Here is a 14,154-nt window from a genome sequence, read left to right on the forward strand (position 1 = left end):
CATTTAGTCTTTTAAATATTTTCTCTCAGGTGCAGGATACCATATGACCCTGGTGAAGGCGCAACACTGTAACATACATGAAATTGAAAGTCTTGTTCATGAACATATACCAAATGCCTCTTTGGAGAGCAATATAGGAGCTGAGTTATCATTTATCTTGCCCAAAGAAAATGTGCACAGGTATGATGGATCCAGTAAGGACAGTGCTGATGTTTTTTAGTTGCTCAGTGTTCAGAATTGATTTCCTGGTATAGCACATGCTCTGGAACTCCCTACCTCCACTTATCCCACTTGAACCAGCAAGTTTAATCTTCAGAGCTCAGATGGCTAATTCTTATCTTTTAAAACCCTAGGGATATCCCTGAGGGGTTGAGAAGTATCTTTCTATTGCTATATCTCATAAGCCTCTATTACCATGTTTTCTCCCCATTATTATTGGTTGATGTCAGTGAATCAGCCAAGTTTAAATAGTTTTTAGAAAGAGGTATTTACCATAGTGATACAGTTGGTATGAAACAAACCCCCCAAATCTGTAACATACTCTCCCACATGTATACAAGGAGTCCAGGGGTAAAAGGATTAAGCTTAGAGAGCAACTGTGGCAAAGTAATAATTCATAGAGTCTAGAAGTCCCATTGCTGGAATCCTCAGAATGATCACCTTAGATTTTGTGTAACTTTTCTGCTGGGCTTCTTGTAGGTCCTTGAATTTGCCTTTCTCCGTTGCATCCAGTCTTGGATCCCAGTGCAGACACTGCAGCCTAACATATCAAGAATACTACTAGGACAGTGACGAAAAGTCCAGGATCCTCTGATATTCACAAGGTCCTCCTCCAGCCATGATGGTGGTGGGGTTGGGGAGAGACCAAAGATCCAGACTCAGGGGCATTTCTTCCCCTCCTCCCCCAAGGAATTCCTTCTCAAGGGCTTGACTAGAGGTTTCTGCCACTAAGCTACTAGATACCTCAATCTCTGGGTTTCAGACTTTTGCTCTTCTGTGTGACCAAGTTTCCTCAAACAGTTCAAACATACTTCCTTTATAAAGTCACTCCAGTTCGTCCAATGTCATAAAAAAAAAAATCTAAATTAAGGACTTTTTTTGCACCATGTCTAAAGCTTACGATTAATCTGACTCAGTTGAGATATGTTCTTGGTTATGGTGTCAGAATGCAGCCTCTTACCACTTTAATAGGGTTGGGTAATTTGATTGAACCAATCAGTCTTCTCCTACCCTTATGCTTTCCTCAGGTCTGGCCAATGGTCCTTCTGACAGGCCAGAGCTTGAAACCTCAAGGCTCCTGTCACTGCCCCTTGTGACTTTGTTACTACTCCCTTGGCATGTGCAATATTCATGGGGTAAGTGAATACCTCATGCGTGATAGTCACTTGGAGTATTGACTCATACGTATAGTCATATAGATGATTAAAATCAAAGGGTTTGAATTATCCTCTAGGGGTCACTGTACTCCATTTGTTTCTTTAGGTCACACCTATTAACAGCTTCAACCAGCCCAGGCAATCCCTCCTTACCCCAAACATGACATCTTACAAAATTTTTGTTTTCACCTAGTTTTGAGGTTCCATCCCACCCTGGGAGGTGAAATATTGATGAAATGTTAAAAGATGAAACTTACTATTTATGAATTTATGGAAAACCCCTTAGGGATATTGTACTCTCAGGGCTCTCCCCTGCAACTCTTTCAGACATTTAAGATGTTTGGGTCACAGAGCTTTAATAGCGTAGAATTAAAATGCAAAATGCATACCTACTCTTTCCCCCCCATACCCACTCTCTCCCAGGAATTTGGTATCGCAAAGAATATTTCCTGAGCGTACACATCAAAAATGTAAAGAGGAATTGGGGAGGAACATTTTTCTCCAGTCTTCAGCTCTTAGATTAAAGAAAAACTTAGATTATTAAATTCCCAGCAACTCAGCAGCCACAGACTTCATAGTAACCACAAATCCTTAGCTGATTCTAAGGAGCACTGGTTGTTTCTCACTGCTCATGCTGCTGCTATTGGTCTCTAGGTCTCTAGAACTGCCATTCTCCTCCAAAAGTCTGAATCAGAAAGAAAAGAATGAATGAATGCATGTATGTGTTGAGGAAGAAATGAAACCCAGAGATGTAGGAATCCCAAACCAAAGTTTCCAGATCACCTGGAATGAATTCGCAAACCCAAGCATTCTTCAAGTCAAGGAGGCAAAGATTTATTATGCTTTACGTAAATAAAGCAGGCAAGAATTCTTAGAGAACCTGCAACCATACAGGGCTGCAGGGAAAGTTTAAGTACAAGATTTAGGGGTGAAACCTGTCAATTAGGTGTTTTGGGGCAGGATTAGGGAGTGGTTAAGGGGTGGTCAGTTCTTAAAGGAACATGCACTTTTTGTTTCTACTGCACAGGTATCTTACCCAGAGTTCACTGGGAAATAGCCCAAGGTGGGGCTACCTGGAAGTGTGGTTTTAGCTCTGAAATGGCACTAAGTCAACTAAAAATCAGGGCTGACTGGAAATATCCAGGCTGCTTCCATCAACGTCTTGTTAGACAAGATGAATGTAAGGGAGTATACAGTTGACTATGTCTAGGATACATGTTAGACTCAGTTTATCATCCAGAAATCAAGCTATAATTGGGCATAGCTGCTTACTGAGGAAGAAGCAGAGAGAATTTGGGGGCACACTGCCCTTTAGCTACAGAGAAACTGCTAGGGCCAATGCTTTGAAGCTAGGGAGAGATGTGATTTTAGAACTGGAGTTCAGGCAGGTATCCAAGCAGAGGCTAAGGGGAAATGTGATCTTAGAATTAGGGTCCAAACACAAGCACCCCATCATATGCAGGAATGAAAAAAAACATTTATTAATTGCTTGTTATGTTCCAAAACTAGGTTTTGTTTTTGTTCAGTTGTATCTGACTCTTCATGACCCTTCTTGGGGTTTTCTTGACAAAGATACAGGAGTGGTTTGCCATTTCCTTCTCCAGCTCATTTTATAGATGAGGAAACTGAGGCAAACAGTTAAGTGACTTGCCCAAGGTCACACAACTAGTAAGTGTCTGAGACCAGATTTGAACTCAGGAAGATGAGTCTGACTCCAGGCCCCACACTCTGTCTACTGCACCACCTAGCTGCCCCTAAAAACTATGTTAAGTGTTAGTCATCCAAATACAAAAGCAAGGCAGATCCTTTCCTCTGGGAGCTGATATTTTAATGAGAGAACACATAGAAGGGAATGGTGTCCAGGGAGGGTCTTTTGGTTTGGAAAGTCAGAGGGGTTTTGAGTGGAGCCACAAGAAAGTAGATTGGCATACCTTCACCAGTAACAACAATATTGATTTGGAAAAGAGGAGAAAGCAAAAAACTAGAGAAAGTGCAAAACACAGATAACATCCTTTTGTCCTGATATGTTCATGTTTGCTGCTGTCACAAAAAGTGCCATCTTAATTCCAGACAGGGAATGAGTAACCTTTTTCCCTTCTGAAGTCTGACGATTTATTCTGAAAGTCAGTGTTTGTCTCACTCTCCCTACCCCTCTTCCTCCCTTCCCTCTCCTGCTCCATCTTTCTCCTTCATTCTCCCTCTTCTCTTCTCCTCCTCAAGAGATCACAGAAACAAGAGAATAAGATATATTCCTTAAGTTACATCACTATGTGTATAGGAGTGTCTGCCATTAGGATATTAACCCATTGAAAGCTGCTTCTACCAAATCACAAATTTCCCTGAGAAAGCTGGAGAAAGATAATGGGGCACATCACTGGAATAGGGCTACACAAAGGAAAAAAACCCACTATATTCTCAGAACAGGCTAATTTACTTACTTTTGGAAGTGGTATCAAGTAGCTGGTCAACAAGCATTTGTAAATACTTTGAAGAAGGTTACATACTAATGGGGAGGGGGAGACAACATGTCAATAATTATGTACATAGAAGATATATAAAGTGAGAATGGAAAGTGATTTCAGAGGGAAGATACTAGAAGTGGGGAGAGAGGAGGACCAGGAATGGCCTCCAAAAGGTAGGATTTGAAGTGACTCTTGAAGGAAGACAGGAGGTAAGGAGGGAGAACATTTTAGGCATGAGGATAGCAGTGAAAATGCAGAGTTGGGAGGTAGAGTGTAAAAACAGCAAGAAGGCCAGTGTTGTTGGACTGTAGACCTCTTGGAATAAAACATGAGAAGACTGGAAAGGTAGGAAGGGCCAGGCTGTGCAAGACTTTCAATGCCAAAGAGCATCTCAGTTTGAACATGGAGATAATAAGAGTTCAGTGGTGGGGTGGGGAGGGGGAGGCTGTAAGATGGTGAGATCTTTGCTTTAGGTGGATGAATGGAGGATGGATTGGAGTGGGAAAGTCTAGCTGCCATTCATTCATGATATACTGTTGATTCATCTGAGGAATGAATTTTCCTCGGATAAACTATTTCACTTTTGGAAAAACTTTAGCTCTGCTGACTTTTATCAGCTTGTATGGTCGTTGTTGAGCCAAAGTATTAGAATAATCTTTTGAATATAGAATTTTTTCATTTCAGAAAATAATCTCATTGTACTTTGCCTCAAACTGGCATCCCTTTTCCACATCAGAAATTTCCAAAGTAGGTTTTGCTGGTGTTCTTTATCTTTGTCACCTCCTTGACCCTTATATTTCTTACAATGGCCATACAAGTTTCTTGCCAGTTTTCCATCCTGGGAGAAAGACATTTGAGACCCAGAAGTAAATATTAGAATATCACCCAAAATAGGGCACTTCTTAGTTTTTCCTTTTTTATCTCTTACTTCTTCCAGGTTTCAAGATTTGTTTGCAGAACTGGAAGAGAGACAAGCAGAGCTGGGCATCTCTAGCTTTGGGGCTTCTGTTACCACCATGGAAGAAGTCTTCCTTAGGTAAGTAAAGGGCTTTGTTTGCATTAACAAGGAGGGAATGGTGGAAGGCATGGAACAATGTAAAGCTTTAAAAGTGGAAATTACTGTTGGCTCTAAAACCCCATAATTCCCTGTAAGAGATTCTAAAGCCACTAAGGAAAATTTATTTAGACACTACAAAATTAGGAAACTAGTGGGAAAATCAATAAGTGCAAATGATAATAGCTGTACCTAAGGAAGAAAATGAAATAAGTAATAGAAAGACCCATTGACTTAGGTTATTAGGAATATTTCTTCTATCAAATCATCACTTGAAACAAGTAAGTCAGCACCCTAATACCATGGTGTAAGTGCTCAATAAATGTTGATTTTCATGTTTTTTCTTGGACTTTCTATGAGATATAGCAAATCTTCTTCAATCTTCTTTTTTGGGGGGGCAGGGCAATTGGGATTAAGTGACTTGCCCAAGGTCATACAGCTAGTACATATGTCAAGTATCTGAGGCTGCATTTGAACTCGGGTCCTCCTGACTCCGGGGCCAGTGCTGTATTCACTGCACCACCTAGCTGCCCTGTCTTCAATCTTCTTATGGACTTTTTTATTTCTTTAATTATTCCTTTTAAATTTTATTCTAGTGTTTGCATATTCTCATAGTTCCCTTATCAGAAACTGAGCACAATATATTTTGGGGAAGCTTCTTGCCCAATGAGAATGATAAATTTTAATGTATTGTGATCTCTATTAAACATTATTTTACTATAGGTGACAAGAAGTTTCCTTCTTCCTCCAAAATTTAATAGGACATGGAGAAAGATAATGGAACCTTATTCTTACCCCCCTCCCTTTTTGGATGAATTGTAAAAAATTTAATTACAATCACTTATGACTGGAGACAAAGTCTCCAAGTGGGGAGTCTCCTTAGACAATTATGCCTCAAAGGACTCTATTCTCTAAAGCACTTTAACATCAACACAAGATTGAAGCACATACACATAAAGAATTAAAAATAAGGGGGATTTGCCTTCATTTTTTCAAATACAATAGCAAACTTGAAGATTTCATCACTATTTCATGTTGTGATTTGTCTTTCATTTTTTAAGACTAATGAATGACATCACAGGGTGATGTTTTTGACTTGCACATGAATTGGATTAAAGTGAGGCAGAGTTGCACAAAGTCCTTGGCTTCACTCTCTCTTCCTGAGTCATCAAAGTCCAGTGGCAAGACAAAAGTCAAGATGACTGAAGATGGCTCAGGATACAGTAGATAACCTTGGCATCTTCAGTGTGTGACCAAGCTCTAAGTGCTTCACAGTAACTACTTCAACTGCTTTCATGGCTGTTGGAATAAATTGTTCTCATCTGCCCATTCCACTGGGGAAAGTCTTCATGCTTGTGGAAGACACACCCCTAACTAACCAATAGGTTTGAGGCATGTCAGTTACTTCCAACCAGGTTTAGCCTATCTGCTAAAATGGTTTACTGGGGTGTGGCCACTGCAAGTGCTACAGCCTATTGAAGCTACAGGCGAGAGTTGAATGCCAGGCAGACACCAAAGTTGGCTGAGTAGCCCTAAAAAGGGCTCAGGAAGCCTTCACACCAGAGGGTCATATACCCCATACACTATTTCATAGGTAACTATTAAGCATTATTTTCTTACTAAGAGTGATTTGGTGGTACCCTCTCAGGGTAACATGGACCAGATTTCTTAACATGTATACCAACTAAAATGTTATAAAAAGTGCATTTGTCTTTCTAAATATTAAAAGATAAGAATATTACATAGAAGAATTCAGTTCTTTGGGAGAGCTTGTTTTCCTTCATATATGTCTGTGCCATATAAAGCTAAGTCCCCAAGGCTCATTCATTCCCAAGAATTAAACTTGACAGAGCTAGATGGACCTTGGTGATTTTCAGGCAATCCTTGTTAAAGAACTATATCTTGGTAAATTATACCCTGGTAAATTACATCCTAGCTATAGAATTCAGCTGGTATGTTTTCACATCTTTTAGTTTGGCTTTACATTTATTGGTTCCTCAAAAATCTGAAGACTACCGGCAACAAAGGTGCAAGGACTAGTTAAATGAGGAAGGCTCCTCTTTGAAGGAGGAGAACTCCTCGGCTGTCAAGGGAGCCCAGGATGTGTTGCTGTCACAGAGTCACTTGCTGAGTCATTGGGCTTCCCTTTGTCTGGTGACTTTGAACTGTTCTGTCTCCTTTCAATTTCTTCCATCCTTAAGCAAGAGGTTGGTTATAATTACAATTGTCTGGCCTAATTCCCCTTCAGGATACCCATGGAACAAGTAATGAAGGATTCTTGAGAGCTGAATATATTGTACCTGATATATTCCTGGAAAATTCTTAATCTTTTCTTTTTTTAAGAAGCTCAACTTGCCTTTCTGAAGACTACACTCCACTCATCTTACTTCTTGTCTATGTGCAGATTAGGAAACATGAGTTGACTGGAGTGAGTCAGTTCTTCCTTAGAAAGTTGATCTCTTTTTGAAGGCATACAGATTCCACTTCAGTAAAAGCTGGTAGAATATGGAACTAAAAAAAAACCCCAACTTAGCAATCCTAGTAAAACTTCTACCATAGAAAATAGCAAATGCATGGGGAGAATTCTTTGAAGTTGAAAAGACAGTCAAGAATGTGATTTTGAGAACAAAAGACAGTTTCCCCTTCTAGTCCTAGACAGTAATTTGGGAAAGCAGAGCTCAATAAATCCCTTATTGTAAAGATGTTAATTACTAACCAGCTCAAGGTACTGATCATCTGATTCTAAGAAAATGAATTGAAAGGGCATTAATTTTAGGAGGTCCTTCACCTAACCCAAAATAGCCAAAAAAGACCAACTAATCTCTGCATACCAAAGAAAATAAAACCTTGGATTATCTTTTAGGAAGGAGTCATATACTCTCTGGACCATGCCATAGACTGATTGCCCAGTTCAGATGACTCCACTCCCTCTTTCCCTTCTTCCCCTGTTTTTACTTGACGGCATCAACTCGGTTAGTTGCCACTCCTTACCTACTTTTTCTGACCAGCTGTAGGCACATCATTAAGTTGAGGAGAATAAGGCTTAGAAAAAGCACTTGACTTGACCACTTGACTCTGAATCTAGCTGTCCAACCACTTTGGTTGTATAAAGGCTTTCAGGTTGTCTGATAAACTCTGGAAATAATGATAAAACATCTTATCTTGTCTTTATTGTTGTTGTCTATGCATTCTACTTTGTCCCAGCAAGTACTTACTGATAAATACTCAAACTCCTTGCAAAGTATATCCCCAAAGGAAACTTAAGCAAAATAGCCCAATAGTGTTTTCAATACTTGTAGGTTACTATTTAATAAAAAGGATGAACATGTGTTTTAATTTTAATAGTTTGGTAACATCATTTGTGTTTGAGCCGAATTTCATTGTCTTTGCTTAAATTTTTTTGAATTACTATATATGTTATTGTTTTGGCTCTGCTTTTTTTACTCTGCATCACTTCATACAAGTTTTCCTGCAAGTCTTGTTTCTCTGAATTCTTCATATTCATTGTTTCTTACAATATAGCAATATTCCTTTGCATTAATATCCCACGATTTGTCAGCCATTCCCCAATTTAGGGCTATATAGTTTATTTCTAGAGTTTTAGTATTATATATTATGCTTTTATGAATATTTTTGTCCTTTCTTGCTGTCATTGACCCCCTTGTATCATAAACCCAGTAGTGAAATCTCTGGATCCAAAGGCATGATTGGGGAGAATCCACGAATGGATACAAAGAGATGGTGGAAAAGGTGGGAAAAAGACCTTTTGCCAGCTCCTTCCCCATGGCTCCCTGTGAATTCTGGTTTAACAGTAGAATTTTAAACACTAAAAGCCCCATTATGAACTTAGAGCTACCATCCAAAGCTGAGATCAGATCAGTCATCAGAGTGGTGGGGGGGGGGACCAGTTACCCCCAAGAAAAGGACCACCAGAGTTCAAGCAGTGGCAAACCTGGCAGTTCAAGAATAAGTCCTCCAAGCAAGATGTACAAGATTTCAGTGATGACACTTATAGAATGGAGAATTTGGTTATCCCTGTCATCTGTCCCTGAGAAGCCTTCAACCACTTGGAGTTGCATGAGTTGACCCAGTATGGCAGCATCTAACTGACCCTTCATCTAATAGGCCTATGAAGACAGCCTCATTTTCCAGTCTTATTTCCCCATACTCTATTATTCCAGGATTTTCCATCCCCAGCCTCTCATTTCTTGTCATTTTCCTGAAGTTCCATTCTGGAATTACATCCAGGGAAGAATTCCTCCTCCCAAAGCTGCTTGGCCTCCTTATTTATGCATCAGGAATACTGAGCATTTACTGTAGGACTATCTCAGGGCTGCCAGAGACACAATCATCTCCTGGCCACCAGGTAGACCTCTTTGTTAAAGCTTTACTTCGCTCAATCACCTTACCTCTTCTATCTTTATTGTCTTGTTCAACTGGTTGTCCTCACAACCTGCTTAGTATAGAGGGGAGACATCAATAAACACTTGTGGTTTCAGAAAAGTATGGCAAGACCTATATGAACTAATGCAAAATGAAGTGAGAACTAGGAGATCATTGTGTACAGTAACAGCAATGCTGTAATAATAATTAACTGTGATCAATACCATAATCCAAGACAATTTCAAAGGACTCATGATGAAAAATGCTATCTACTTCCAAAGACAGAACTGATCAACTGAGTATAATTTGAAGTATAATTTTCTCAACTTTTTTTTTCTTTTTTGTGACATGGCTAATATGGAAATATGTTTGGCATGATTTCATTTTATATTGTATAATTTACGTCATAGTTGTTTGCCTTCTCAGTAGGAGGGAGGGAGAGAATATGGAATTCAAAATTGAAAAAGAATGTTAACAAAATGGGTGGGGGGAGAATCATTCTGGAAGCAACAGAATCTTAAAGCACTAAGGGATATTTTTATTAGATATCTCAGGAAGTTCCTGAAAGATGCTAAAAGAATGGAGAAAATTACTGATAATGTTATTACCTCTAAAGAGGCAATCGATTGCATCAATAATTACCAACCTATGTATCTACTTTCTCGTTTTTATATAATACCTTTGTAGGAATGATCTACACACATATCCAGGGTATGCTTGATGATTCTTCATAGTGGGTCATATCTTTATAGTCACAAAAATGAGCAGAAGGTACAGAGAACACAAGATGCACATATACATATTAGATTTCATAGAGCAAAAATGCAGCTTTAAAGACTCTCCTCCAGGGAGTTTCTTGTAACATTCCTAGAACATATTTGGTACTTAATTAATGGTCATTGATTTATCAATATATATTTGTAACAACAACGTTACTTGCAGCTGCTGTGGCTGTAAGGCCAATAACACCAGCACACAGGAGTGCTGCTAGCACAGGTTCTTTGATCTACTTTTCTAAAGGAAAGCAACTTTAAGGGACTAACAATCTTACTTTAATTAAACATATATGTGTGTATATATACATATATATGTATATATATGTGTGTGTATATACATATATATGTGTATATATACATGTATATTCACATATACATATACACATATATATACATATATACATATGTATGTGTGTGTATGTGTGTGTGTGTGTGCGTGTATATGAAATTCACTTAGTTCAGGGGAAAAATCAGCACCCTGAACTTCAGAGCAAATATAAACAGAAATTACAAAGAAAATAACACAAATCAGATAGGCTTCTAACTGTCTGACCATAGCAATACATACATAGTTACCAGAAAGAGAAGCACCAACATCTGGGTTTCAGAGCTGGGGGGGGGGGGGTGGTTCTCCTTAATGGCTACCCAGAGTCTTGTCTGGCCAAATCACTCGAACACTCTTCCAACAAGTAAGCCCCAAAGCAAAATGCTAACCTCAGAGTATATATACACTTCTTCAGGGTCAGAGGACATCACAACCATTCAAACTCATGTGACTTAGGCATACTTGTGACTTAAGCAGGTCATCAGAGACTCTTGATTCAATCAAAGACTCTTGATTCAAACAAAGGCAAGACTCAATCAAAGGCATTTGATTGCCTTAGTGCTGGGAAGCACTCCAAAAGAAAAAACAGCAAAAAGTTCCACTTTGCTTGCCATTACAATATTACAATCAATACAATTATAATTGAACAAAAATATTACAATAATGTCTTGATAAATGCAACCACAGAAGTAATTGTTCAACAACCCTCTCATTATCCTTGTCAAACTAAGAAAAAAGAGGGGATATATGCTTGTCAAAGGTGTTCACCACTGTTGTGGAAGGTGTACTACATAATGTAGAACATGTTCTACTTCCCTGGCCTAAATGTCCTCCCTTCAAATATTTGAAGACCTCCCAGGCCTCTGCACTTCCCCTCAATGGTGTTAATACTCCCAATCCATGGCTAACAAATTTTCCTTCATCTTAGACCCTTTCTTCTTCTATACTTCCATTTCTGGAACTCATGGAAACCTAACCATTTTGGAAAACACTACATCTCTGACCAGTACCGGGTACTTCTTTTTTCTTAACCTCATACAGTACGCCATAAGAGTAGATGTGTTCCTTGCAGAAACTACCACTTTTGAAAAGTATATTGAAAAGGGTACTAGACTTAGAATCAGGAAAACCTGGGTTCAAATCCTTCCTCCTATGTTGATGATGATGATGACAGCTACTACTACTACTACTACTACTACTACTACTACTACTACTACTACTACTACCACTACTCAACTTCTTCTTTAAAGTTCACTCCATCTGTCTGTATCATCCTATCCTAATCCTCACTGCAGCTGTTTATCCTTCTTCCTCAAGATCTATAACTAGTTCACAATCTTTCTTTCTACGCTGACTTTGTCAATATGTTAAAGGAAATGCAGGTCTGGAACTTAGTAGTGAAGCCAGGACAAGAGATAGAGATCTAAGAATCAACCACATAAAGGTAATAGTTGAGTGGGAATGGGAATGTAGATGACCAAGGAGAGAATACAAAGAGAGAAGAGAAGAGAGGTGAAGACAGAAGCTTAGACACCACTCACTTTAGGGACTTTGGAAGAGAAAGAGGAGCCAGCCAAAGAGACAGAGAAGGAGCTATTAAAAGAAGTAGGTTGGAAAACTAGGCAGAACATATTGCAGCATTCCAAGAGAATGTTCCAGAGATATTGTCTAAGTTTAAAATTAATATGAATCTTATCCTATGTCCCTAGATTTCTTACCTTGTTGTTGGTACTGAAAAATCCTGGATTTCTCAGTTTCTTTGAATATTTCCTTCTAGGCTCATTGACAATGTTATTTTCTAGAGAAATGCTTATTTCTCTTAGTTTTAAGAAAGATGAGACAGTCTTGCCACTTCAGGAGTTTGGGAAATGACTCACGCATTCCAAAAATATTTATTGACAACTTAGATGTTATTGCATTGTCCTAAGTACCATTCACTTCTGTACATCATTCCCCCGCCTCAGTAGTCTTTTCATTTGATAGTTTTTGCAATGCCTTAGACCATATTCTTTGAATTAAAATAAAACTTAGCTACAAATGACAGGGAAATGTATTTACCTGTATGCCAACTTATTGATAAAGGCTAGGCATGGAAGTTGACAAAACAAAGTAGCAGTCCTTAAATGACTTCCTGTTCTCAGCAAAGACCCCTTTGTCCTAGCCAATTAGAAACGGAGAGCCCCTTTTCCACAAATTCAGCACATCTCTCTCTCCCCAAATCATTTGCACCTGTCTCTTTGGGCCATGATGTTTTTATTTAGATGTTTTTATTATCACTCCCCACTGTCTCTACTAGCCCAACTCTAAACATACGGACCAGTCTTTTGTCCTTCCTGGATGAGAGTCATGTTCTCAGAGGTTGTGCTGAAACTTAGCTTGATAAGAACCAGACAGATAAGAGATGGACAGACAGAGGCAGAATGATAGGCATCTCACTGCGCAAATAAAATGACATGAATTCCTTATGGTTTCTTGATTTAGGGTTAGCAAACAGGCTGATTCTAGCATGGATCTGAAGTTCATCGAACTCCCTTCTATAAGAACCCAAACCACTTTCAGATCAAAGAAGAAAATGGATCTCACTGTCTTATACCAGAAGTCTACTATTTTCGATGTGGAGTACAACTCTAAGGTAATTCCCTTTTCCCTGAGAATCTCACAGGTTTGGGAATCACTTGCATTTCTGTATCATTCTGTGGTTATGAATTGTTTTAAACTCATTTTCTCATTTGATCTTCAAAACAGCCATAAGAAGTGAACAGATTCAGCAAGGTCAAATGCAAGACGTGCTGGGAAAAGCTGCTGAATTTGAAGGCACATAGTTTGTTTACTTTCTCGGTGCCTTTGGATAGGGTGCTTCTAGGTTTCCTCATCTGTCAAATGGGTTTAATAATGCAGGCACTTTGTAAATTCAGTGTGAATGAGCTGTTATTCATAGGTCACGGTCATGGCTCTAACCAGGCAGAGGAGAGAGTTGAAAGTACTAGACGTAGTAAGGAAAAAGTATCATTTCCCATTGCGCTTTCCTCTCTAGGGGGTTTTTTGTACGGTACCTCATTTTATCCTCACAACAACCCCATGAGAAATATGTATAGGTCTTTTATCCTCATTTTATATTTTAGAGAAGAGGAAGCTCAGAGAGGGTGGATGACTTGACTGTAGTCAAACAGTGAATGAGAAATAGAGCCAGGACTCAAACTCTTTGACCTCAGACCTTTCTACTATCCATGGAGGTGAAACTTGGGCTCTTATGAGCATATAGAAATATTATTTGTGAGAGACAGCAATCACAGTGTTCTTTGCATTTTGGAATATCTGGAAAGATTGTGATGCATGTTATAAGGAAGATTGATCTGATTTGTGAGAATATAGGAAGAGCCATAAATCTCTCTTTTATCTTTTTTGAGATTATTTTTCTACTGAGAAGATCTCAGTTGGTAAGTTCAGCCTATTTTCTTTTCGTGAAATAGAGGTTGAACAGCCCCCATTCTGGGATGAAGTAGAAGAAATCCTTGGTAAGTGGGGGCTATAGATCTAAGGTCTCTTTCAGCCCTCTGTCCAATTAATCTTGTATACAGCTCATTTAAACGTAGTTGAATGTTGTCTTCTCCATTAGACAGTAGACTCTTTGAGAGCAGAGACCGTCTTTTGCCTTTCTTTGCATCCCCAGCACCATCCCTGGTACATAGTAGTGCTTAGCAAAGTTTATTTAATGACTGATTGAAAAGTTGTATGACCTTGAGTAAGTCATAGCCTCTGAGCCTCAATTTTTCCATCT

At 39.0% G+C, this 14,154-nt stretch overlaps 1 protein-coding gene and 1 pseudogene across 1 annotated transcript in view; both read left to right on the forward strand.

The window, feature by feature from the left end:
* Window positions 1–14,154, forward strand: part of LOC118832162 (ATP-binding cassette sub-family A member 3-like) — a 259,116-nt gene that overhangs the window by 199,399 nt on the left and 45,563 nt on the right. Inside the window, exons 16-18 of the mRNA XM_036739579.1 lie at window positions 30–180; window positions 4,776–4,874; window positions 12,858–13,008. Of these exons, the coding sequence (XP_036595474.1) occupies window positions 30–180; window positions 4,776–4,874; window positions 12,858–13,008 (401 nt within the window). The remainder of the gene's footprint in view (window positions 1–29; window positions 181–4,775; window positions 4,875–12,857; window positions 13,009–14,154) is intronic.
* On the forward strand, window positions 8,733–8,998 carry LOC118831170 (annotated as a pseudogene).

Source organism: Trichosurus vulpecula, chromosome 9, assembly GCF_011100635.1.
Source record: "Trichosurus vulpecula isolate mTriVul1 chromosome 9, mTriVul1.pri, whole genome shotgun sequence".
NCBI classification, from domain to species: Eukaryota; Metazoa; Chordata; class Mammalia; order Diprotodontia; family Phalangeridae; genus Trichosurus; species Trichosurus vulpecula.